The following is a 25,903-nucleotide window of genomic DNA, read 5'->3' on the forward strand; positions in this document are numbered from 1 at the left end:
GCGGGACTGGCCACAGCGGACCGAGTTCTCTGTGGGGAGGAACAACGTCAAGTGGGAGCCACTGGTGGACCCCCGGAAGGTGCTGATGCCACCACTGCACATCAAATTGGGTCTTATGAAACAATTTGTCAGAGCTCTAGATAAGGAGTCGGCAGCCTTCAAGTACCGTCAAGACTTCTTCCCTAAGCTGTCTGAGGCAAAGGTCAAAGCCGGTGTCTTCATGGACTACAGATAAAGAAGGATTTTGGATTCATATGTTGTTGTTTTTTTTTTTTACTTTATGTGAACGAAAAGACACAAATTCGCCCGTTTTCTCATTGGAGATAGGTACATTTCAAAATATCACTGTCCTGGTCACAAAAGCAAAGTTTGTGGGGAATAATAGCCATTTTCTATACCTCTGAGGCATTGGAAATAATACTTACTACACAGGAACAAAAATTGTGTTACATAGTGTAATGTTTGTTTTTCACTTCCTCTATGCAGGACACAGGTAAACACATTCTGCATTGACCTGGATGACTGAGAATCTTCAGAAACTAATAATGGAATCAATTTAGTTTTGTTTGTGGAATGGATTTTTCCCAATGATTCACAACTTTTATTCTTTTTCCATAAAATATGACAACACAAATGTCAGGGCTGTAATTACTTACAATAGAGAAGCAGAAAAAACAAAACTCTCATCAACTTACCTTGGTAAAAATTTCTGGCTGTAGTTATACTTTACAAAAAAGAAACAATCTGGCTTCAAATTTTCCCTCCAATTTGATTATTTTATCAAAAGTGTTGTGTATTGTGCAGGCTGACACAGAATCTGTACCACAGAACTCCATAGAAAGTTCCACTTATTTTCACAGTTTTATTCACAAACTTGTACACTTCACCCTGCGTGTGTTTCGTTAATGAAATATTCTGGCTGATTTGATTATACTGTCAGCTATAAAGTCCTTTGACATATTTTACCTTTTTTTTTTTAATCCATTCTGAATATTTCCACAAATTTCCCCCCAAAATCAGTGCAGAAAATGTGAAGTCTGCATTTTGTGTCTGGACTTTTGATATGAGTATTTTACAGTGTGTGTACTGTATGTGTTTGTTGGTGTGTAATCACTTACGGGATGTTTTGGAGGCGAGGACAGTGACCCTAGAGCCAGTGATGAGATGGAAAGCCAAAGCACTGCAGTCCTTATTTTCTGACTTGTCTGAGAAATCTGGAACCCAAAAACAGACACTGAAAAAAAAAACAAGCTTGCACAGTGTTCCCTACAAATGTAAAAAAAATAAAAAATAATAATAATAATAATAATAATTAGTATGTGAAGTCATTTATTCTATGAAGCGAACAAGATAAGTCTTAACATGTTGCTAACAAAGATATTTTGATCTTTGAGAGGAAACACTGGTATAAATTTGACCCAGTATATATATATTTTTCAAGTTTATGTTACCAGTCTACATAAAAACATGCGTAACACCAACATTATTTGCCCAAATGTTGTGCCAACTTGTCAAACTTTGTTTGTGTCTGAACAAACAATTTTGTATCGAAAAATGTTAAGGGGTTTGCAAGTCCCCCACATGCATTGCTGTTAGATTATGTGGTCACTATTACAGCAGGGTTTCCCAAACAGGGGTTCATGAGAGAGCGAAGCAATTGCAACTGATGGTGAGAAAATGGAACTTTTTAATGCAAAAGTAAATGACATGTTTCTCTCCATACAAAGTAATGACGTAACATAATTACTTTCATTATCAGCAACACAACCATGTTTTAAAAGTAACTTTAGAGTCATTAACCTGACATTGTTTTCCCTGTCATCCTGAAAAGCAATAGGTGATGGCCGTACCTCCTTGGGCTGCATGTCCCCCCACCCTACATTATAATGGTTGCTACGACCCTGGCTTTATGACTTATATGAAAAGTCATTTTTAATTAGTGAAAATGTACAATTTGGATATTTCAAATCAATGTATTAAATGTACATACACAAATGGAATGACATCCATATATAAAATGACCAGAAAAATGAAAACAGAAATGACAGATAAAAATAGTCCAGGTTTTTTGTTGTAAATGTCACTACTGTGACTATGTAGTGCAATCTCTGAATAGGATAAAAATGCCAACGGTGAATTAATGAAATCAAATGTATAAATTTATAAGAAAAGAACAATAAATGCAAAAAAGGTTTATTCAACTATAACAATAATAAGAAAAATGAAGTGAAATTAAGTACAATTATTATTATTTTATTTTTTTTAAAGGTTAATATTACTTACAATATTAGGTGGTACTTCAAGTAAATCCAAAGGGACCAAAGGGATTTAGCTGACAAAAAAGGAACCCCTGTATTGTTGTCAGTGTTAGTTAGCTGTTGTATTGTTCAGAGTTCATCTCTTTACTTCATGATTGTCACCGTGATTGAGGTTTGTCTGTTAGGTCTAGATTCGTTTTTTTATATTTTGGTCTTACGAAATAATACCTTTGCCTCTAGTTCTCTTCAAACTCATGTTGCAGTCTTCTAAAATCAAACATAAAGATGACATAATAACAAATGATAATGTCTTCCATTGTTAAATGTGCTTAACAAACAACCATTACAGTAGTTGCCTTGCCTTGACAGAATTTAATTTCAATAGATTGTCTGTAACCCATGAACAACATTATTTAAGTTGTCAGATTTTTTTTTGGCTACACTCAACAATTTGTGTTGGACAGAATTAAGTTGAGTTTACTCAAAAAGTGCTTGTAATAAGTTTGTTCAACTACTTTTTCTATAGTGAAGTGAAATCCAGTTCTGCACACTACAATGTAATGCACACCTTTCTCCATTTATTTCACTGTTTGTCTAAGTAAGACCCATTCTGTTTTGTTTCACCTACAAAAATACCATGGTACTGTGGCAGTACCAGATGGCAATGCCATGCTACTTGGACCCTTTGGAAATTAAACATGCAAAAATGATATTTAATTAGATAACAAAATATCAAAGCAAATGATATCTGCAAAACTTATGTTAAAGTCTTTTCTCCAACTTTCAAGCAATTGGTGTCAGGGTGACATCTGAAAAACCAGAAAGTGTCCAAAACGCATCTTGGTACTACAATGTTTGTTTGTTTGTTTCTTTCTTTCTTTCTCAAACATATGGGCACAAGCTTTCTCTCTCTCAATCTCTCTCTCTCTGCTGAGGGTTTGTGATTCTCAGGCAGAGCTTTAGTGTGGATGTCAGACAGAGATAGTCTCTTATCAGCTCACAGGACGCCGCAGCACAACGGATTGTTCCTTATCTGACCAGAGCTCAGAACTCACTTTTATCTTGGGAAAAATAATTCTCCAAGTCCTGTCTACAGCACCCGCTCAGATAACACACACACACACACACACACACACACACTCCACTGATCACTGATTCGAAATCCTAACACATTAAGTAGAATTTTGACCAGGGTTAAAATGCAGATAGAACCTTATTTATTCTGTAAGCTCAAATATAGTTTAGTTGAATAAAATTCTATTGGGTTCATTCTGATTTATTAGCCATTCATGTCAATGAATTATGACTGGATCATCTCTCATTGTACATCTCAGTAAAAAAAAAAAAAAGAAATAAAATGTATTTATTCATCACTAAATTTAGATTTTTACAATATGGTGTTGTTCAGTGAAAGTAAATTGTAATGAAATACAACTATGGTCCATATTTGCATTACAAAAACCTGTTCAAACCTGAATTATGTTCCAGGGACACATAAAGCATGACCATGCTTTATTTATACTCTAAATGCAGCCATAAATGACCATCACTATTTTTAAGCATACCACACTTTTTTGCATTTTAAATTTGCTCTTAAAATTCACTACGTCAATCATCTTTAGAGTAAAATTATGTGTTATATGTACTGCTTAACTTTACACTTTCTGTTGAACAGTTCAAAATGCTGCATTTACCAGCATGTATCCATTCTGATGTACAAACTTATATTTGGATTCAAAAAGTGTAAGTCATACACACACACACTGTGTAAAATAAAATAACTTTTGACCATGCTTTTGCACACTTTTACAGGCTTGGTGTTTTAGTAACATTATTTTATATAGATAATATGCTGCCTGGCCAAAAAAAAAGTCGCACACTCTAATATATTCGTTGGACCGCCTTTAGCTTTGATTACGACACACATTCGTCGTGGCATTGTTTCGACAACCTTATGAAACATCACAACATTTATTTCCGTCCAGAGTTGTATTAATATTTGGCTGAGATTTTGTATTTATGACGGGAGAGTCGAATCACTCCGTGTAATGTTCTCTAGCACATCTCAAAGACTTTCAATGGGGTTAAGTTCAGGACTCTGTGGTGGCCAATTCATGTATGAAAATGATTCCTCATGCTCCCTGAACCACTCTTTCACAATTTGAGCCCGATGAATCTTGACATTGTTGTCCTGGAATATGCCTGTGCCGTCAGGGAAGAAAAATCCATTGATGGGATAACCTGGTCATTCAGTACATTCAGGTAGTCAGCTGACTTCATTTTATTGCAGCATAATGTTGCGGAGCCTAAACCTGACCAATTGAAGCAACCCCAGATCATAACACTGCCTCCAGAGGCTTGTACAGTGGGCACTATGCATGACGGGTGCATTGCTTTGTGCGCTTCCCTTCTTACCCTGACGCACCCATCGCTTTGGAATGGGGTAAATCTGGACTAATCAGACCACATGACCTTTTTCCATTGCTCCACAGTCCAATCTTTATGCTCCCTAGCAAACTGAGGTAGTTTTTTCCAATTAGCCCCACTAACAAGTGGCTTTCTTGTGGTCTCACAGCTGTTTAGTCCCAATCCTGTAAGTTCTCGTCGCACTGTGCATGTGGAAATGCTCTTACTTTCACTATTAAACATAGCCGTGAGTTCTACTGTCGATTTTTTAAGATGTGATTTCAAGCGTTTTATTTATCTCCGATCACGATCATTCAAGATTTTTTTCCGACCATATTTCTTCCGTGAAGCTGACGGTTCATCAATATCCTTCCAGGTTTTAATAATGCGTTGAACAGTTTTAACCCAATTCCAGTGATTTCAGCAATCTCCTTAGTTGTTTTCTTTGCTTGATGCAGGCCAATAATTTGCCCCTTCTGAAACACAGTGACATCTTTTCCACGACCACGGATACGTCTTCCGACATGGTTGTTTAAGAAATGAGAAGCTACACACTGCATCAGTTAGGGTTAAAAGAATTGATGCCAGCTGAAACATACGAATCACTGAAATAATGATCCAATCATAGGCTCTTCAATATCTGCTTATTTAAATCCAAACGGCAACTTTTTTTTTTTTGGCCAGGCAGTTGCTTACTGACTTCCAGCTATAAATGATGGGTACTCTCATGGAAAAAAACTTCCTTGGGCCACCATGTATAATTCTGTATCATTTCTCCAGTGAAAGTTATTCAGAGAAAACCCCTGGTTGTGGCACAAGCTTTTGAACATGCACACAATCTTACTCAAGTTGAAATTTATATACAGAATTGTATTCAGATCACAGCATACATATCAATCTGAATATATAATGCATGTTTAGAATGGAAAACTATGCATAGTTCATTTCTCTGTTAATTTCAGCTCTTGATCTCAATGCATTTTCAGATATGGCCGAACTGAAGAGGAATTATGAAGTGTAAGTGTTGTGACAGTGTAGTACCTGGGAAGACTTCACTGAGATTGACGGGAGGTTTGTTGGTGTCCACGGTGATCTTGTATTTGGCGTTTTTGCTTGCTGAGGAGGGGTAGCACACTAATCGAAGTGGTAAGGTGAATTTACACTGAGACACTCGTGGGACACCTGACAGGGTGAACACAAACACAAAGACAAATAAGACATCTTCAAACCTCAAACACACAGGACTCATTCAGGTCAAGACAAGAGCCACAGAATGAGGATTACACTCATTTATACGCTCTGTCAGACTATATCTCACTCACCTGAATGAGTTTATAAACATATATATAAACAAATACATCTAAATCTTTTAAAGTTCCTCCATCTATTGAGTTTCTCTGTAGCTTCTTCTAACAGTTTGAAGATGACCAGGTGACACTGACCTCAAATGGGATGCTGTGAGATCAAAATGCTTGAACAGGGCCAGACTCCATCAACAATCTAGAGTGTTCACTATATGCAAGAGGTAGCTACTAGATTTAGAGATATTTCTGTCTGGTGCAGAGTAAAATCACCTGTATGATGCTGTCCCTCCCTACCCCCTACTGGACACATCTACTACTGCAGCCTTAAAACAACACAAGCCCATCAGAGGATGAGGAATATAAACAGCCTGTGGTGTGTAGCAGTCAAAACTGCTCTAGCAGTCAAAACTTTGGATATACTTGACTCAATTTATGTTTCTCATGATCTTAAAAACCTTTTGATCTAAAGTATTAATTTCATAATGTAAATATATGAAATAAGATTTATATATTTTTACAAAACTAAATGTATAAAGCTTATTTTTGTGATGGATGTGTAATCATAAGATCATTATTATTATATTATATTAATAATATTATTAATAAATAATAATTATTATATATATTATTATTATTAAATAAATAATAATAATAAAAAATTAGAAGGTGTGTCCAAACGTTTGACTGGTAGTGTACATATGCACATGTTTGTATATTAAAGGTTTTTCATATCTGCGGCTGTAAAGCAATCATATCTGATGACAGTAAAATATAAATCCTGTCATCTGGTCCTCTCACTCACCTGAAGGGTTAAGCTCTGACATGGGCAACAGCAGAAAAGAAGAAACAGAAAACAGAGTCACTTTAAATCCAGTTACACACATGCGCACACACACACACTGATACACGGGTCAAACGGTAGAGGAGAAGGCACATTTGATTGCATTCAAGTAAGAAACTGATGCAGTAATTGTATAATGCTAATATAATAATAAAACACTAACAGCTACATAAAGTACATATGAAAGAAAGTGTGCCAAACAGGGTCAACATGACAAGTGAATATAAGCAGAAAGTAAAACTAGCAGAATTAGGTCAATTCCCTTCATTAACTAAAATCTTAAAAGGGTGAATCTCATGAAACCTGTCAAGACCTCACTCAGATCATATTTTATCCTAAATCAAAAGAGAGGAATAAACAATTTTTGGGACCATTAAGATTTACTTTTAGCTATATGGGAAAAGTGCAACTGTAGAATCTTGCTAGACAATTGCGTCATCACAAGATGAGAACGCATTCTTGCGTTCAAACACAGTTGGACGTAGCGCAATTCTGAATGCATGTTTGTCATGGAATTAGAGGGAGGACCCAAAGATGCAGAAGGCAAAATGAGCTTTATTGAAACAAAACAAAACAGCAAACAAAATAACTCATGATAGAGAAAACAGTAAACAAGAACAAAACCTAACTAGATAAGGCAAAAACTAACAGACTTGGAAAACAGAAAAAACTGTAAAACAAGAGAAAATAGAACAAGAAGTAAAACATTAACTGACCGAACGACAACAGCTCACAGGAACAAACTGACTGGGAGAAAACACAAAAACAATCTGGCACAAGACTGAAAACTAGAGGGGTTTAAAAAGGAGAGAGAAAACACAAGCACATGTACCAACATAAGCAATAGGTGGAGGAGGCTGTCATGATCCCGCCACAACAAGAATAAACTAAGACTAAAGTAGCAGGAATAAACTAAGACTAAAGTAGCAGGATCATGACCTTAGAGGTCTTCACGGGTCCACCCTAACCCGAAGACCCGAGACCCGACCCGGGACCCGTACAGGTTCGGATCCACATTTTATATGGTCAGCCGAATTTTGTTATCACAACTTTTAAATTAATTTGTTAATAGCAATCAGCTGTGAAATCGGTGTTGATCGAGTCTGTGTCTCTTGGCCGGGTCCAGGTCCCAGCTTTCAAATAATAGAAGGGTCCGTGTCAGAGGGACAGACCAGGGAGACACAGGCAGGACAGACCAGGGCTGCGCTGGCGATATGGACCAAGGAGAAGCTGGCAGATCAGAACAGTGCGGCGCCAGCGGGATGGACCAAGGTGGTACCGGCGGAACAGACCAGGGCAGAGCCAGTGGGACAGACCAGGGAGACACTGGCAGGACAGACCAGGACAGCACATGTGAGATGGACCAGGGAGGAGCCGGCGGGTCAGACCAGAGCGGCGCTAAAGGGACAGACCAGGGAATAGCAACTTGGCTAGGTGTGACTGCTAGACTTGGCTTCACTGCTCGATTCAACTTGGTGGCTTGACTTGGCCTGACGGCTTGACTTGGCCTGACAGCTTGACTTGATGAGACGATTGACTGGACACAGGGGCTTGAACAGGCTCGTTGACAGACACATGGAACTGGACAGACACATCGACAGCCACAGGAAACTGGACTGGCTTGTTGACAGCCTCAGGGGACTGGAAAGTCTTGACGACAGCCACAGGGAACAGGACAGACTTGATGACCACAGGGAACTGGACAGGCTCGTTGATGACCACAGAGAACTGGACAGGCTCGTTGATGACCACAGGGAACTGGACAGGCTCATTGATGACCACAGGGAACTGGACAGGCTTGATGTCCACATGGAACTGGACAGGTTCATCGACATCCTCAGGGAAATGGAAAGGCTCATCAACAGCCACAGGGAATTGGAAAGGCTCATCAACAGCCACAGGAAATTGGAAAGGCTCATCGACAGCCACAGGGAACTGGAAAGGCTCGTCGACAGCCACAGGGAACTGGAAAGGCTCGTCGACAGCCACAGGGAACTGGACAGGCTCATTGACAGCCACAGGGCACTGGAAAGGCTCGTCGATGGCCACAGAGAACAGGACAGGCTGGTTGACAGTCTCCATTTCCAGGAACGCTGGCAGTGACAGGGGAACGGCCTCCGTGACCGTGAGCGCTGGCAGCGGCAGGGGAATGACCTCTGTGACCGGGAAAACTGGCGACAGGGAAACGGCCTCCGTGGCCGGGGAAACTGGCGAAAGGAAAACGGCCTCCGTGGCCGGAGACACAGGCAACAGGGACACGGCCTCCATGGCCGTGGAAACTGGAAACAGGGATACGGCCTCCATGGCCGGGGGAAATTGGCAACAAAGAAATTGCCTCCGTGGCCAGGAACACTGGCAGCAACAGGGGAACGGCCTTCGTGGCCGGGAGCACTGTCAGTGGCAGGGGAACGGCCTCCGTGGCCGGGAGCACTGGCAGCGGCAGGGGAGCAGAGGTCCTCCTCCTCCTCCTATCCCAGACGATCAGAAGCACGGCTGCGGGAATGGCCGCCGCCTCCTGGCGTTCAGCAGCCCACTTCCTCCTTTCCTGAAGCCCAGGAAGAGCCATAGAAATGACAGGGCACTGGCTGAGATGGGTCTTGGGATTTGGCATTCCCCCTCTGCAGCATAAGCTCAACCTCTGCAAGTCGGCAGAGGTGATCCACCAAATCCCAAAAAGGCCAGCAAAAGATCTCACCCAGCTCCTCCACCCTGAACGTTTTGTCCAGCCCCTTCAGCAAAAGGTGTTTAAGGAGGATCTCACCATAACATCACCTAAAGGCATCATCGGCAAGCTCTTGAGAAAATTCTCTGATGGGACAACCATACTGAGAGCGGGTTAGAGAATCGGCATAGTGGGTGGTGTCATGGGAGATCGATTCCTTGTGGACAGGAGCTGAGAGAAGAAAAATGCCCATATCCTCTGCTGGGTCCAAAAATGGCCAGACTGTTCTGTCATGGAATTTGAGGGAGGACACAAAGACGCAGAAGGCAAAATTAGCTTCATTGAAAAAAACAAAACAAAACAGCAAACAAAAGTCACGATGGAGAAAACAAGAACAAAACCAAACTAGATAAAGAAAAAACTAACAGACTTGGAAAACAGAAACAAAATCTCTTGCAAGGGAGAGAAACTGAAAATGGCAATGCTGATTGCACTGCTGAGCGGCACCTGTGGGATACACAAAGGAGAGAGAAAACACAAGTGCATGTACCAACATAGCCAATGGGCGGAGGAGGCCGTCATGATCCCGCCACAACAAGAATAAACTAAGACTAAAGTAGCAGGATCATGACAATGTTTTATTACATTTCAAACCATGTTTAACTTGACACAGCAACCTAAAAAGCATTCGTCTGATGCACGTTTACACTGACGTGTCCTTAGAGAAGTCCTTATAATAAATATATATTTGACAGATTGACTAATTCAATTGCAATATGGATTGCTGTGGACTGTTGGCAAATGAAAGGATTATGTTCAATAAAATTCAAGAAAGTTCTATTTATTTATTTGTATTTTATTTTATTATTTTTTGCTGTGAACACACAATTTTTGCCTTGACTTGTCCTCTCATAGCATCTTTTGGATGTCTCACTGTCAGCTTTTTAATGCCCACTTAAATACCCTAACCCTTACCCTAATTAAACTCCGAGCACCTCTTGAGATGGTTTGAGATAATTTGCAGCGCACACAATTAAGAAAAAATTATTGCAAACTGTTTTCAGACCACTGACACAGAGAGAGAAATTCTTCATATGCGCATTCTGTGAGAAACAATCAACAAACTGTTTCAGACATGTGCATCGAGGGCTTTTCTTTCATTTGTTCTTGAAAATATAAACTGGTTTATGTATAATTAATTGGTAACACACTATTTAAAAACTTTGTGATTCAAAAGCACAGTCCAGAAACAATAAGAGCCACAATATCCTTAAGGGTTGGTACTCCTAAGAACGTGTAAAATTTCATTTTTATTCTGTCTCGTTCTAACTTACAGTTGTGAAAACGGCACTTACCTATTGGCTACATGATGAGGGAAACTATACAAAATGCTTTGAAACCAGCAAACTCTGACTTCTGAGATATCTGTATGGTATCCATTTAAGCTGCATGTTTGATTCAATTATGATTAAAATCGCAATATGGCTTTGTGTGATTACTAAACCTTAAAAGACTGTTTTAAACTGCTAATACAGAAGTGTAAAAAAGTACAACATAATTTTTTTTCATATCATTCATCATGTTATCAGATTTAGCCATTTTTTTTTATCTTTTTTTAATGTTGTATGTATCATTTATTGTGGCTCTCTTTAAAATTTAAGCCTGTTCAACAGATCCCATATTAAATGAAAAATCTGTATTGTTAGAACAGTGAAAAAGTTATTTTTATATATATATATAAGCACTCCTAAGTAAAACAGTTAACCTATTGACAAAATAAGATGCAAAATATCAGTATCGTTATCGGCCTACAATATTTATTTTTTTAATCGGTATCAGCCCAAAATTTTTATATTAGTGCATCCCTACATAAAAGGCATTTGAAAAGTACCAAAAATAAATCAAAAAGTCGGTTTTAATATGACCTCCATTTAACAAAAAGAAAAAATATGAAATCTATTTGTTTTAATAAAAATCACCCTCGGGTCATGCCTGATTTTGAAGAAACACTCAGATATGAGTATTTCATAAAAAAAATAAAATAATAAAATCATCAATCACATTAAAACGTAATGTAGCCTGGTCATGTTTTTGAGATTCACCCAAAAAGTGTTTAGTTTCGTAAAGTGATATCCATGGTACAGTAGCTGATGCCCTGAAAGCCCCTGACCAGTAGCACACTTGATGAAATATGACCTGAGCTGGAAGTGTTTGAGATACACCTCTACTTCCAGCTCTAAATGTGGCATTAGTCTCCCCTCAGAGTTCTCGCTCCATTTGCCTAAAACTCGAGTTTTCTTTGTGTAAACAGCACCAACCCACTGACTTAAAAACTCACCCTAACCAGCTAACCCCCCTCTTCAATGTCAGCAGCATCTAGTCTGTTTACTTTAAGAGAGGAACAGCCATTACAACCCAGAAAAGCACTTTAAGTGGTGGCTATATCACTCAACCACACCACACTGCCAAAAACACACTGTGCATTCCTCATGCTTTCAGGAGCTGCTCCTGCTGTTACTACACAAATACTGCCAGATCTGATCCCTCACAGCAAAACCCACATGGAATCTGTGCACCATTACCACATTTTCTCAGTGTAACAGTTAAAGGACGGGCAAGAAGTTGGGAACCGGCTGAAAAGTCAACATAAAATGTAATGATTTAAATGAATTTAAAACAACATAAAAGAACAGACAAACATGCAGCGTGCGTCTCTCTCTCTCTTGAACTGGAGGCTCCGGCTCATCTTTATCCCGGCTCATTTGTGTCCTAACGGCCCGGCCCCGCCCTCCTCCTCATCACACTCAGCAAAATCCCCCACATATTTAAAATGCACTTAAACCTGGCAAAATGTGTTATGGGACAGGTATTGTGTATGAGTGATATATTGTATTGTGTATGTATGATTTCTGCAGGCACTGGTTCCACGTGGGTCTCCTGAGAGCTTAACAGCTAAACACAACCAGTGAGGTCACAAAGACATTGTGAAGAGGATTGTATCATTTATATGATGATACAGAGGCTCCACATCTCCTTATGTTAGTTGCAAAATGTAATTTTTTTAAAAGGTAAAAATGTTATTGTTTTATGAGTAACTAATGTAGTAGTCTCAAGTTGACAACAGATGTGTGTGTGTATTTGTATGTAAATTAGATCTACGTTTTCAATACACATTTGTAAATGTAGCCACTAGTTTTGGTGTGCATGTTTGTACAGCGTTCAGTGTTAGTTATAATATGATTTCAGAGTAATTAGATACTGTAATCTAATTACTTTTAAAGTCAAAAACTAGTGTAACATTACATTATAAATTCTAGTAATCAGATTACAGTTACTGACTTTTAAGTACATTACTTGGGTTACATTTCTAAAATAGTAATTATGATGTAAATTTTAAAACATGAATTATGTTCATATGTACATCTCTTTGTGTTTCTGTGACAGCTGAAGGGCGTATGCCCGTGTGGTGCTAAGAGTGTGACTAGCATGCGAAAATGAACAAGGAGGAAATACAGACATTATTTGGACTAGTTGAGTAGAAAAACCCAAACCTTTCTGTTAAGTAATTTGTAATACCTTTTCCATGAAGTAAACTGTTACAATTTTATATAAGTAATTAGTAATTTGTAGTGGAGTACTTTTTTGAGTAATTTAACTGATTACGGTTCATGAAGTTAATGAAGTTTATTTAAAAAATTTAACTATTAAATGTGTATGAAAATCAGGTAATTTCAGTAATTGTATGTACTACTAGTAGCTGCTGTACAGTTAGACCCTACAAACAGATGGATGAAAGAATGCATGAATGTAGTGTTGGTGGCATAGTGTGCTAAAGCACAGAACTGGTAAGCAGAAGGTTGCTGGTTAGATCCCCTCAGCCAACCATCATAGTATCCTTGAGCAAGGTACTTAACTCCAGGTTGCTCCGAGGGGACTGTCCCTGTAATAAGTGCACTGCCAAATGCATGAATGAATGATTGAATTGAACATGAAAAAATAAAGTAAATGACAAGCAATGGTGCTACTGCAAATCTGCATACACTTGCTGTAACGAGACTGCACAAGTATCGAAACAATTTGTGCGTGCTGCTTACTGCATATTGTGCAGTGTATACAGTTAACTGCCAAGTTTTTAAAATAATATTAAGTGATACTGTATACAGAATGCAATGCTAAACATTCCAAATAGTAGTATGTACAGTGCTGTCAGATGAACTTACGCTGCATGTTTAATTATGTGAGTGGAGTTTTATTGATGGTAAAAAGAAATAAATATGCTTTAATAACTGTCAAATCAATTTAAGCAGTCAAATCAAATAATGAGTCTAGAAAGAGATTGAAGCTGATATCAATTCTGGTTCATTCATCATACTGGAAATAAAAGGTCATGTTTTGAGAGCATTGCATTTATGGTATCACACACAGTGTACTCTGGCTATATATTGGGAATGTTCCACTGCACGGTACAGCTTGACTCGACTCTGCTCGCTTTTTGGGGGTTTTCCACTGTGGATAGTACCTGGTACCTGGTACTTTTTTTAGTACCACCTCAGTCGAGGTTCCAAGCGAGCAGAGCCGATACTAAATGTGACGTCAAAACCCTGCAGATCACTGATTGGTCAGAAAGAATCATCACTACCAGCGTCACTGGATTTGCAACACGGGACATCAACCCGCTAGTTTTAAAGTTAGCAACAGCAATAGCAGTATCATTTGTTCACGCGACTTTTGAATTGTAAAAAGAAATGGCTGTGCACAAAACCACGCCGTGGTCAATAAATGAGGTGCAGACATTCCTCTCATTAGCGACGAACGAAATGACGCAAAACGAAAAAGTCTTTCAGGAAGTTGCCGCACACGGCAACCACTGGACCTACCAACAGTGTAGGGAAAAGTAAAAAAAACTTAAGTGACTACAGAACCATCAAGGACCACAACAGACAGAGTGGTTCAAACAGAAGAAAGTGGAAGTGGTTTGACCAAATGGACGCTATATATGACAATAGACCGGCGAGCAATGGGAGGGAGAGTGCCCTGGGCTCCACGTTGTTGGAGTCCACGATGGAGGATGGTACGTTTTGTTACGTTAACTCTATATTCTGCTTGAAAGCTTCACTTTATTTAGTTGAACTGCGACTGGAAAGCTTGCTTCTAAAACAACCAGGCAAAATCACCATGCAACAACTGCTTTATGCAGCACAATGAGCTAGTAGCTAACAGCTAGCGGTCGTGTTATTGTTTATAGTCAGTAATGTTTGTGTCGCGTTTAAGATGATGTCACGGCAGTAGAGGCGGCACAACTATGACGATCAGCCTATAATCCCACCCATGTTGAGGCAGCACTAAACTGCAGTGGAAAAGCAAGCTCAGAAAAGTAAAGCGAGCAGAGTTGAGTCGAGTCGAACCGTAACGTGCAGTGGAAAAATGTCATATGGTAAATTTGAACAAATGTAATAGGTCATCTGGGTATGCATTCACATACCGTGCCCAGTCTACAAATTGCACACTGCAATTTTAGTAAGTTTTGTATGGTAGTATGCTCTTTCCAGGGTTGGGGAGTAACGGAATACATGCAATGTCGTTACGTATTTAAAATACAAACTATTAGTAACTGTATTCCACTACAGTTACAATTTAAATCATTGGTAATCAGAATACAATTACTTTCAAAAGGTTTTTTGGTAACTGATGAGATTACTTTGCATTTTATTGTCATTTGTTTCATTTAATATTTAGTCCTTTCAGATGGAAAACATTTATGCTTTTAAATGAAGTGATCTGAGGAGTGTTTAAACAGTAACAGTGGGGAAAGTGAAACACTTTCCTTATAATGTGTTACATTCATACGAGCAGACAGAGGACGCTCTCACACTGTTATGAGTGAAGAAAGGTCGATCTGACACCACTGAGGATCTATAGCAACAAAAAAAAAAGAGTTAGAAATGCTCTGACAGATGAAATATAAATACAATACAAATAAATACACGATTACAAGGTTATATGGTTTGCCAATTTTTTATGCGATTTGAGTATTTTTACAAGAATAAAGGATGTTTATATGAGATACTAATCAGTATAGCCTGTAGCATTATATAGAAAGCTACAAATAATAGATTTTCTGCCTCATTCTATGAACAGAATCCACATACGATCAGTAAAAGATGTCGTTGTGTGGGGTTCTGAAGTAAGTTTGGAGCATCAGAAATAGTTCGCTGTGTAAACTGACATGTGAACATTTAGCATTATGTCAAGGTAAAATGGTATTTTAAGCCATTACATGCACCTGATAAGAATCACAATTTTATTTTATAATGAATTCTATCAAGAATTTTTTCCTGTAAAAAAAAATCCTTAAAATAAATGTACTTGAGAAGCTAAATTTCATAAGATATTTAGGCTTTTTCATAGCATGTATTTTTTATACAAGTGTGTTTTTTCACTTGTTTGTAGTCAAAAACAAGTGAAAAAAATCTGCCATTGCTGAAGAAGTAATCCAAAGTATTTAGTAGTGCAATACATTTTAATAGTAACCCTCCTGACCCTGGCTATTTCAAACATAACCTCACAGCCTTTAATGCAGCTATAACACGTCGTCTCAGAGTAAACTCCTGTTTGAACTGTGTTTTGACTTTGGAGCATTATGGTTAATTGCTAGTGAGTATCCGTCAATGAAAGCAGTGAAAGCTGGACTAAACGCACTAAACCCTTCGAAGCGCTGCAAACAATTAACCTGTGTTAGTTAGGGTGTGGTGTGGAGCGAGTGTTTAGGACAGTAATTACAGGCCCTGGGCGGCGCGCACGCACACACACACACACACATTCCTGCCATTCCACACGAGCATCTCCAGCAAAGTGCCACCCCTTCATGCACACACACACACACACACACACACACACACACTAACATCACAAAACATATTTGCTGAACACAATTTGCACTGCAGTATTCTCCATCTTGTGTGTTGGTTCTGAGTGCTAGGTTGTGGAGGAAGCAGCAGACCAACGTGATCTGGCATACTTTACTGGACTGTACAGCATCGCTCCACCACTGCAATCTTAATATGTTGAAAGTGCTCTTGACAACACTGCACGTCTGTATATACAGTATGGTGGTTATAATGCTCAACTTCAGAATTAAATGAATTACTGCTTTCATGATCAATAGAAAATGTACACAAACATCTCTTTTTAATATGGTTCCATGTATTCCATAGATAACTTTGCATGTGTATTAACTATATTAACATTTAACTGATTCAATCTAACTTGGGTGTAAAGCTGTAAATTATAAAATATCAGTATATCTAAATGGAAAGGCAGTAAATCCACACACCACAAAAATGCTATTCCACACATGAAGCCAGGGGCGTAGCACCAAATTTTGGGACCCCGGTACAGAGCTGTTTTTGGGCCCCCTTAACAATTTGGGTTTGTGGTGGGGATAATATCCAGCATAAGCTTTTTAGATGGATATTTAATTCATAAGTAATTATCAACTTTTTATTTTCAAACTCAAATATCATTTGAATAAAGCAATATGTTATTAAAATAAATAAATAAATAACTAAATAAATTCTACATGTATAAATTTGTGAGTTTTCTTGTTGGCAGTCACCATAACATTTCTGAAATGAGAAGAGTGCCAGTTTGTTCAGTTTATCCTGAGACATTTCAGCTCACAGGTAGTTTTAGAAAGTCATAACTTGCCAATTGATATTTGCACAGGGTCCAAAATTCATTTAAAATTAGGGCTGGGTGTTATTACAGATTTCCAGATTAAATTGGATATTTTATCAGTTTTTCATCATATTGGTCACATTTTAGCTTTTGAAAAATGGTCAAACTCATTATATTCCATCAATAAATGTCTTGAAACTGCATTTATTATTTTGCATACATATATTTGTTACATGTTTATTGTTTACATGCATAGATTGTTTTATTTACAATGATTTACACTGATACTCAGAACACATGCTAAATCGTTATGGTCTCTTTAAATAGATAACGGCATCTGAGCGTTCCTCACATATTCTTTTAGTGGCTTAATGTGAGGAAAATTTCACATGTATCCCATGGAGTTCTGGAGAAAAATAACATTTAGGCATCATAGATGAACATCTGATGGTAAATTTTGCACTGAAGTAAAATATGTTTATACAGTAGATGTGTGAGTTGCCAAACAATAGCATATTATTACTGTATGTATATAACAAATGATCATATAATGGAATATCAATATAGCCTTTCTGTGGACCCCCTCCAGTGAGGGCCCCTGTTACTCGGGTCCATCATTACCTGCACTCCGATGCCCCTGCATGAAGCACACAAGAGATGACTTACTATAGCTGTCTTGGTTCCAGAGGTGTATTCCTCATTCATTTCTTCCATAGGGATTTCACAAAATCCTTCATAAAAGAGTTGTAATCCATGAACCAACCAGCTCTGATGTGAATCACAACATTACACGGGCTGCCCTGTGAATGCGCAAAATGATTGACAGGCAGGAAATCTGATTGGATAAACAAACAATCTGACTGCGGCCCGTGGACATATTTTTCGCCGTTGTTTACCGAGCATAGGGCTTTTACAGAGAAAGGTGTGATATTTCATGGCACCTATTCAGAGATATCTCACAGGTTATAAGGATGTTTTCTGCATGTCATTTAAAATAAATCACTTACAGCACCTTTAAACACGATTTTTAAAAAATGGAGATGAAATAACAGACTGACAGCTTTAACAGAAGGATAAACCATCGGTAAACAACCTCGGGGCTCACAGTAGGTCTGTCTTTAAAGGTTAATAAGTTACTGTTAAAAATCGATTTACCTATGAGGAACAGCTGTTGCGCTCTATTAGAGTAGAGATTGAACCTGGTTAAACTAGATTGCGAATGGTTAGTGAATAAGATGCAGGTTTTTGTGCTGAAGAGACGGAGTGTCCATTACTGTCCACAGTGTGTGGGGTTTCCCTGTGTGTGTGTGTGTGTGTGTGTGTGTGTGATTCTACCTGTGATCTTATGTGTTAAACAGACTCAGTACAGAAAGAAAAGGAGTGTTCCAGAGACAGGGAAACTCCCGTATATTTTCAGGATGTTTTCCAGCAGTCTCTGCCAACACAGACACTCTCCACGAGAAACTCCAGCAAAAACGCCTCCTTTCTGCTGTCTTTCTGTGCTGGCAAACATCCAGACATCTTGAATTGAGTAAAAGAGCTTAAAGAAGTGAGGAAAGAGACTAATGTCTTCCAGAACAGTGCTGTGATGTGTTCATGAGCAGTTCATACCTGTAGCTGAGCTGTAGGACACAGCGATATCTCCACACAGATCTGCTGGAGGATACTGACCGTTCAGAAACACAGAGAATCTCACCACTGACTCGCTGCCACTGCCTGTCAAACACACACATGAAGACAAATGATTTCTTCTGCAAAATAAAGCTGGAATAGGTGCCAAAAAATTGTCAAAAACTGACATTGTTGATATTAAACAGGCATCAGATTTCTCATTAAAGCAATAAGTCATCGTTATAATTACGGTCATATGTTTTTACCCCACGTACAACATGAAGCGTGTTTCAAACACCGTTAAACGTGGTAAACTTACTAAAAAATACAGGCTTGAGTATACAATATATAACAAGAGAAGCTTTTGATTAGGTGTGTCTCCTTCATGATAGTTGGTGTGTAATTAGTATTTATTACAGTTTGTTCCAGACACACATTGCACTGACGTTTGCCTAGACTACTCAACAGTTTAGCCATCAAAGCGCACTGTAAAGTTTTAATTAATGATGTGTTTAATAACTGTGGCATGTTGAACTTCAACAATCATTTAATACAATCAGTGCTTCATTTCATGAAAAACTCCAGTTGAATCATAAGGTCAGTGTCAAGTACAGTTAGATCTTTCACAGGACTGAGAGGGAGACTTAATTCAATCAAAGTCAAAGTGTATTTCTCTACCCACAATACAGTTGTTCTGGACTCGGTATGTGTAGGTCTGTTCCTAAGCATCCTAAAACAGACAGCTCTGCTCCTGGAAGCTGATTGGTCAAATCAGGGTCCCAGTCATGCTAAAATACTAAAAAACTGCTATGAAACCAAACACCTGTTCACCAGCTACTGTGTATATCAAAACACCGATAGAGAACAACCGTTACTACACAACTCCTTGTTGATATATGCCTAAAAATGGCACCACAGTGACGTTATTTCATGTTATCAGGCTGGATGTAATAAATAAATAAATAAGGTGCCATTAGAGGTAATAATATAACAACTGTATGCAATATACAATATACAGTAAAATACAAATACAGTAAGTAAGGAATAGTTGACTCTGGCCCGTTGAGTTATTGAAAAATAATGCACACCCGAGGTGGTAATACGGCCATGACGCGCAGCGTCCCTATGGAAGAAATAATTGAGGAAAATACCTCTGGAACCAAGACAGCTAAAACAAATGGGCGGGCACTGTTACGCTCTATAGTAAGTCATCTCTTGTGTGCTTCATGCAGGGGTGTCGGAGAATTATTTTTAAACAATTCAATGGGCCAGAGTCAATTATTCTGCTTATACCACAGTTGCCACACCTTAAGACATCGTTCAGGGTTTTATCTCAAGACATTTCCTTTTCCCTAAAACACTCTTGTGAGTGGAACTACTTTCTTCCACCACAGATTCAGCGTCTAGCTTTGATACAGCTCAAGCCTTCGTTGCTAATTCGAAAATGTCACTTTTGAACTAGCAGCAGAGGTTGTGCTGCTTTTCAGCATTGAAATAGTGCGTGGGTGTGTGTGTGTGTGAGTGAGAGAAAGAGAGAAACTGAGAGAAACTGCTTTAGGAATTACCTTGGTGTTTGAAGCGGCTCTCGTCAGGAATAACATCGCTTCAGATTGCCAAGATGTAAGTTTAAGTATACTTCTCAGAAGCAGTGAGTGTCACCATTCTTGCATACAACTTTTCTATTGCTAAACCACTGTGTGTGTGTGTGTACAGGTTTGGGTGGTTTACGAGGACATTTTTTTACGTTACAAACTGGTAATTACAAGGGTATTATGCTATAAATGTGGTTTATGAGGACATTTCTAGTGTCCCCATAATTCAAATCACTTAAAAAACATACTAAAGGATGTTTTATTGAAAATGTAAAAATGCAGAAAGTTTTTTGAGAGAGTTAGGTTTAGGGGTACGGTTAGGGTTAGGGGATAGAATATATAGTTCATACAGTATAAAAATCATTATGTCTATGGAGAGTCCTCATAATGATAGCTGCACCAACATGTGTGTGTGTGTGTGTGTGTGCGACGAGAGCAAAAGAGAGAGAGAGAGGGAGCGCAAGGATGCTTTTCAATTGAAATTGAAATTAATGTAGGATATTTTAGACATTGTTTGCCATTCACATCCGATGTACTTAACCACTGTCTTTGTTTTAATTTGTTATTTTGCTGCGTTAGCCTGTAGGGCTCTTTGAAATAACTGAAATAATTTGATATTATTACTGTAAAGTGTATCTCAACCTCTCTCTGTCTCGCTCAGGTTTTTAACCTTATCATCTGACTGTGGTTGGCAAACATCAGCCCGTCAGGCACTCTCCTCCTGTGAATGCTATGCAAGCTTAGTCACCGTGCTATTAGCGTCAGTCTGTAGAAGCGTGACCCCGTTTTTTTGCTCTTTGTCTGGCATCTAGGTGCTTGAGTTAAGACCATTTGCGGTGACCACTCTTGACCTGCACTGACAGCAGCCCACCCTCTGCAACGCATGAGATGCACTGGAAACACGCTGGCATGCAGAACACACACAGAACAAAAGCACTTAAAGAAGAATTCCTTTGGCTAAAGCATCATACGCTGAGAGTGTCTGTTCTTCAGGATTATAAAGGGGTGTTTGCAGGGGTCACGGGTTCTGCTGAAATGAAGGTCACTGACCTGTAGGACACATTTGTGTTCTGCACTCATAGCACTTAAGCTGCAGCTGAATTTGAGTACTGTCAGAGTATGTACAGCATTTGAAGAAAACAATTGTTCTCCACAGTTAATAAAGTATGTTCTTGGGGGCCTGGTTAGCTCAGTGGTAAAGATGCTTACTACCACCCCTGGAGTCACAAGTTCGAATTCCAAACTAACATGTAAGAGCAGTGCAGATGTGTAAGTGCAGCTAGATGTGTGAATTTTCATTCATCCCTGAAACATTTAAGATTTTAGCCAGCAGGTGGCAACAAAATACTTTCTTGTGTGTGTGCCATGAGCGAGTTGATTTGACATTGATAAACAGTGTCAGTTAGCGCGCAACTTTCTTTGGAGTCATCCGGAATTCTCTCACTCGTGATCGATCGGATTATTACTACTACACTATAGTGAGAAATAGAGCTAAACTAACAGCATCAGCTTTACTGTTTATCACAGCTGAGAGTTGCGACAAATGGAGTAATCAAACACGCCCCAGAGAGCCTACATGATATAAGTTTCAGAGTTGGGAAAAGACGTAAACTTTCAACATGGCAGTGGAGAGAACGCTTTCTGTGTCAGTGTCAAAATGATAGTTCCTCAAGAAATATACAAAAATTTCAGGAATTTGTATAACTTTTGCCATCAAATAGAAGACTTAGAGTAGCATATGCTAGAATGAACAGATTACGGAAATCTTTAGTTCATCAGTCTGTAAAATTAATAAATCAGAATTGGGAGTCTAAGTAGGCCTCAGGGTTCTGAAAAATAGAAAGGACTAAATCAATGCACTGCAGCTGGTTGTGTATTTACATACTTATATGTGGGGTTTTTTTGTATCAAGTGATGTTTATTGTATTGTGTTTTATAATTTGATGTGGATGTGTATTGATGTGAATTGATGTGAGACAGTAAATGCTGTGGGATACGAGAAAATATTTGGAAGAGATTCCAACAATAAAGTGAAATTGAATTGAAATTGAATTGTAACTGGCATCCTCCATGTTTTCTCTCCGACAACAAAACTCTTGAAGTTGAGTGAAATACTCATAGGATAATTCCGATTGCATGTATGGCCTCACACGATCGAAGCATTTTAGTACCACACTACAGCTGAGGAATAGAGTTAAACTAACAGCTGTAGAATTACTGTTCAGCACTGCAATGGATGCAGGTATTCACTCGCTCAGTCACTCTCTCATACACACACACATCCTTATATCTCCTATAACTTGTTAGAAACAGCCCAAGCTGTCGTTACTAGTTCTAATGTGTGGTTTTTGAATTAGTAAAGGAGGCTTGGGTGCATCTTTCAAACTAGCAATGGCAGATCCGGAATCCATGGTGAAAGAAAGAAGTTCCACACACAAGAGTGTTTTTGTTTTTGTTTGTTTTCTTTTGGGACAGTCCTTTGTTTTTCCCTACTTATCTATTTACTTGTTTGTTGAACATTTAAAAACAATATCATGTTGCTTTTTATTTTATTGCTTTAATACATGATTGTCAGACTACTTGAATCGCTGTACTGTTCACATTACACAACAAGTTTCTAGGTCATCTTGTTTTTGTAGCAGCACACATACTACACAACAGAATGCAGACAATGTGCAAAAATTATCTTTGGCCAAGAGGCATCCTCGACCAACAGCAAAACAACATTTTCTCATTAATTCACGTTAGAAATATTTTCCAGAAATGGAAGGTCACAATGAGCTTGCTGTCCAAGTTGTATGTTCAATGATTTTGTTTAAAAAAAAACACAAAAAAAACAGAAGACGACATTTTGGGAAAGGGTTGAAAAGAAGCGGGCAGCAAGAGCTGTCTGTTTTGCATAAAGAGTTGGAGGTAAATAAAACATAGCACACTGTAATTTATTTGTAAACAAACATTTCTTGTTAGTTTATTGCAATGAAACACAATTATGATCAAATTGTAGCCTTCCATTTTTGTACATAAATATGCATGGTAAGATGTGATTGGCTGGAGCAGTTCGCTGCATCGTTCACACTACAATATTATGTGGCAATAATATTGCACATGCTTGAAAATATTGTAGCATCTATGACAGCTCAGAGCTGACTCAGATCATGTCGTTGAACTGCTCATACTGTACATAATGAGCATCTCCGTGCAAGCACTGATTTGTAAGCACCCGATCTTGGGGTTTTGTCACAGACCTCAAAAATCCATCTGTGACAGCATAATCCACCCCAAAAATTTGTTTTTACGGAAACTCAGTTAACTTCGCCAGCCTGCAAAGAGCATCAAAATCTAGCACGGGTGCAATATTTTCTCTAAGTTTAATAGCAGTTTAATTTAGTTGTTTTTAAATGCATGAATATATTCAAGTTTACCAGCAAAGTAAATCTACAGTGCAAGTTATGATTGCTCTAACGCTGCTGGCACTTCAGCATTTCACTTTCAATGTTAGAAATGTCCCGCACCCTTCCAGAAACAGAAAATATGATTGGTTAGCAAATATCCCATCTCGGCTGAAACTAACATTCTGATTGGTTGCTAAGCTCAGTCATGCCCGTGCCTTAAGATCAATGCTCCCGCCTTCCGCTGCTCCGTATGTTTTAGAAATATATAAAAATCACAATTCACTTAACGGTGCTATTTTAATCTATTATAAGTACCTTGTAGCTTAGGAAGCTACAGTTTTAACACAAAGTTACCTTCAGATGTATGCGTTTTATTCAGGTATCTACAGGGTTCGTACAGATGCTTCACAGTTAAATTCAAGGACTTTTCAAGCACATTTTTATTTGTATTCAAGGACTATGCTCAAGATGTCATTAAAACAAATTATTTATTTGTTAATGTTATAAAAATATTTTACTCATTCAGTTAATTTATTTTTATAAAACACCACTTATTACAAGTACAAAATATCTCAATGAGCATCTTTAACTACACATTCTCACAGTTGCAATTCTTGGTTCATTCATGACGAAACTGATGTGCAGTTGTAATGTGCTCCCTTAAAACACACTTCGCTTTCCAACAAAAGTGAATAACTAGGTCTCTACACAGTAGTCCATATGACTCATGTGCTATGTTTCATGTTTTCTAAAGTCACACAACAGATTTATGTGAGAACTGACCCAAACTGCAAATGGGTCATTCTCAAAAAATATTGACATTTTCAGTTCAGTTCATTTTTTGCCTATTAACACTGAGGGTAAACATTTTATAACATGTTGACATTCATTTTTATTCATAAAGGACAAGGTTTTAACATTGATAACATGAAATCAAGGGACAAACATTCTTATTAAATTATTTAAATGATTAATAATACATTTCTTTTGCTTTTTTGCACATTTGTTCGGCCTTGCACTAATGCTTTTATTAAAAATAAGTACAAAATAAATGCATAAATAACTTTACCTGTCATAGAAGTGGTGTACCAGATGAAGGGAACAAGGATTTTTTTCAGGCAATTGACGAATTTAAATATATTTTCTAAAAAATGTGCAAAACAGAGTCAAGCCATTTCATATCATTATGAATGATACCTTCTTTTTTTTTTTTTTTTTCACTATTTGAAAGCTTTTTCATGACTAAAAAAGTCAAGGGATATGTTTGACAACATATTTTGATATTGACCCAAATGTTGTCAGAAAGAACTTATTTTGTGAGACACAAAGCTTGCTTGATCTGCATTCAAATCTAATTTTTTCACTCTGGAGAGTCATTTTTAATTAAAACTGATAGTTGCAAGGATTCATCCTTGTTAAATCTGCAACAGCAGTATCTATAAAATATCTCTAGTAACAATTGATTGTGATTGGCCCATTCTGAACAGCTCTGCCAAAAGTAACAGGTGTCACGTGACAGCGCCGTCTATGCGCTGCTTCAGCAGTGGTCTATCTTCGTGTTTTCCGGAAAATAAATAAATACATTTCATTTATTAAGCAACATATTTTATGATTTTCTATAATTCAAGAACTTTTTAAGCACCTCTTGGAAAAAATGGCTATTTTCAAGGGTTTTCCAGGACTTCAATTTGAAAAAGCCAAATTCAAGTACTTCAAGCACCTTGTATCTAGCTATAAACATGTTGACAGCTTACTATCTTCAACTAACTTGCTCAGTGAGATTCTCTTTAGACTGTTGCCACATCATGACCTGAAAGAGAAAACTGACTGTAGAAGAAGATAGTTAACGCTAATGTCCGCTACAACCACAATTGTGGCAACACTGTGAATGCAAATTGTACTTGCATTAAGAATTGCAGTCTGACAACGCACACAATTGCCACTAGAAGTGTTTGCAAAGAGTATGCGAGTAGGTACAAGAACAATTACAAGTACTATTACAGTAGGTTCTAAGGTTTGTGCAGAGAAATATTGTGTCATTGCATCCAGACCATTCCCTATAGGCACAAAGTGCAGAGAGGGTGTTGGTTGTTTTGAATTAGCACAAAGGGACCACATCACACAAAAATAAATCACTAATAACTGTACAATAGAGTGGAA

General features: G+C 38.2%; 1 protein-coding gene across 2 annotated transcripts in view; it reads right to left on the reverse strand.

The window, feature by feature from the left end:
• The window catches only part of bbs9 (Bardet-Biedl syndrome 9), a 211,442-nt gene that overhangs the window by 143,928 nt on the left and 41,611 nt on the right, over window positions 1-25,903 (reverse strand). The window contains exons 14-17 of one of the 2 annotated variants that reach the window (XM_051720609.1): window positions 18,760-18,864; window positions 6,771-6,785; window positions 5,706-5,846; window positions 1,119-1,214 (exon numbers count right to left, since the gene is read on the reverse strand). In XM_051720609.1, the coding sequence (XP_051576569.1) occupies window positions 1,119-1,214; window positions 5,706-5,846; window positions 6,771-6,785; window positions 18,760-18,864 (357 nt within the window). The remainder of the gene's footprint in view (window positions 1-1,118; window positions 1,215-5,705; window positions 5,847-6,770; window positions 6,786-18,759; window positions 18,865-25,903) is intronic. The other variant, XM_051720610.1, reaches the window with a different exon arrangement.

The sequence above is a fragment of the Myxocyprinus asiaticus genome, chromosome 16, assembly GCF_019703515.2.
Source record: "Myxocyprinus asiaticus isolate MX2 ecotype Aquarium Trade chromosome 16, UBuf_Myxa_2, whole genome shotgun sequence".
NCBI classification, from domain to species: domain Eukaryota; kingdom Metazoa; phylum Chordata; class Actinopteri; order Cypriniformes; family Catostomidae; genus Myxocyprinus; species Myxocyprinus asiaticus.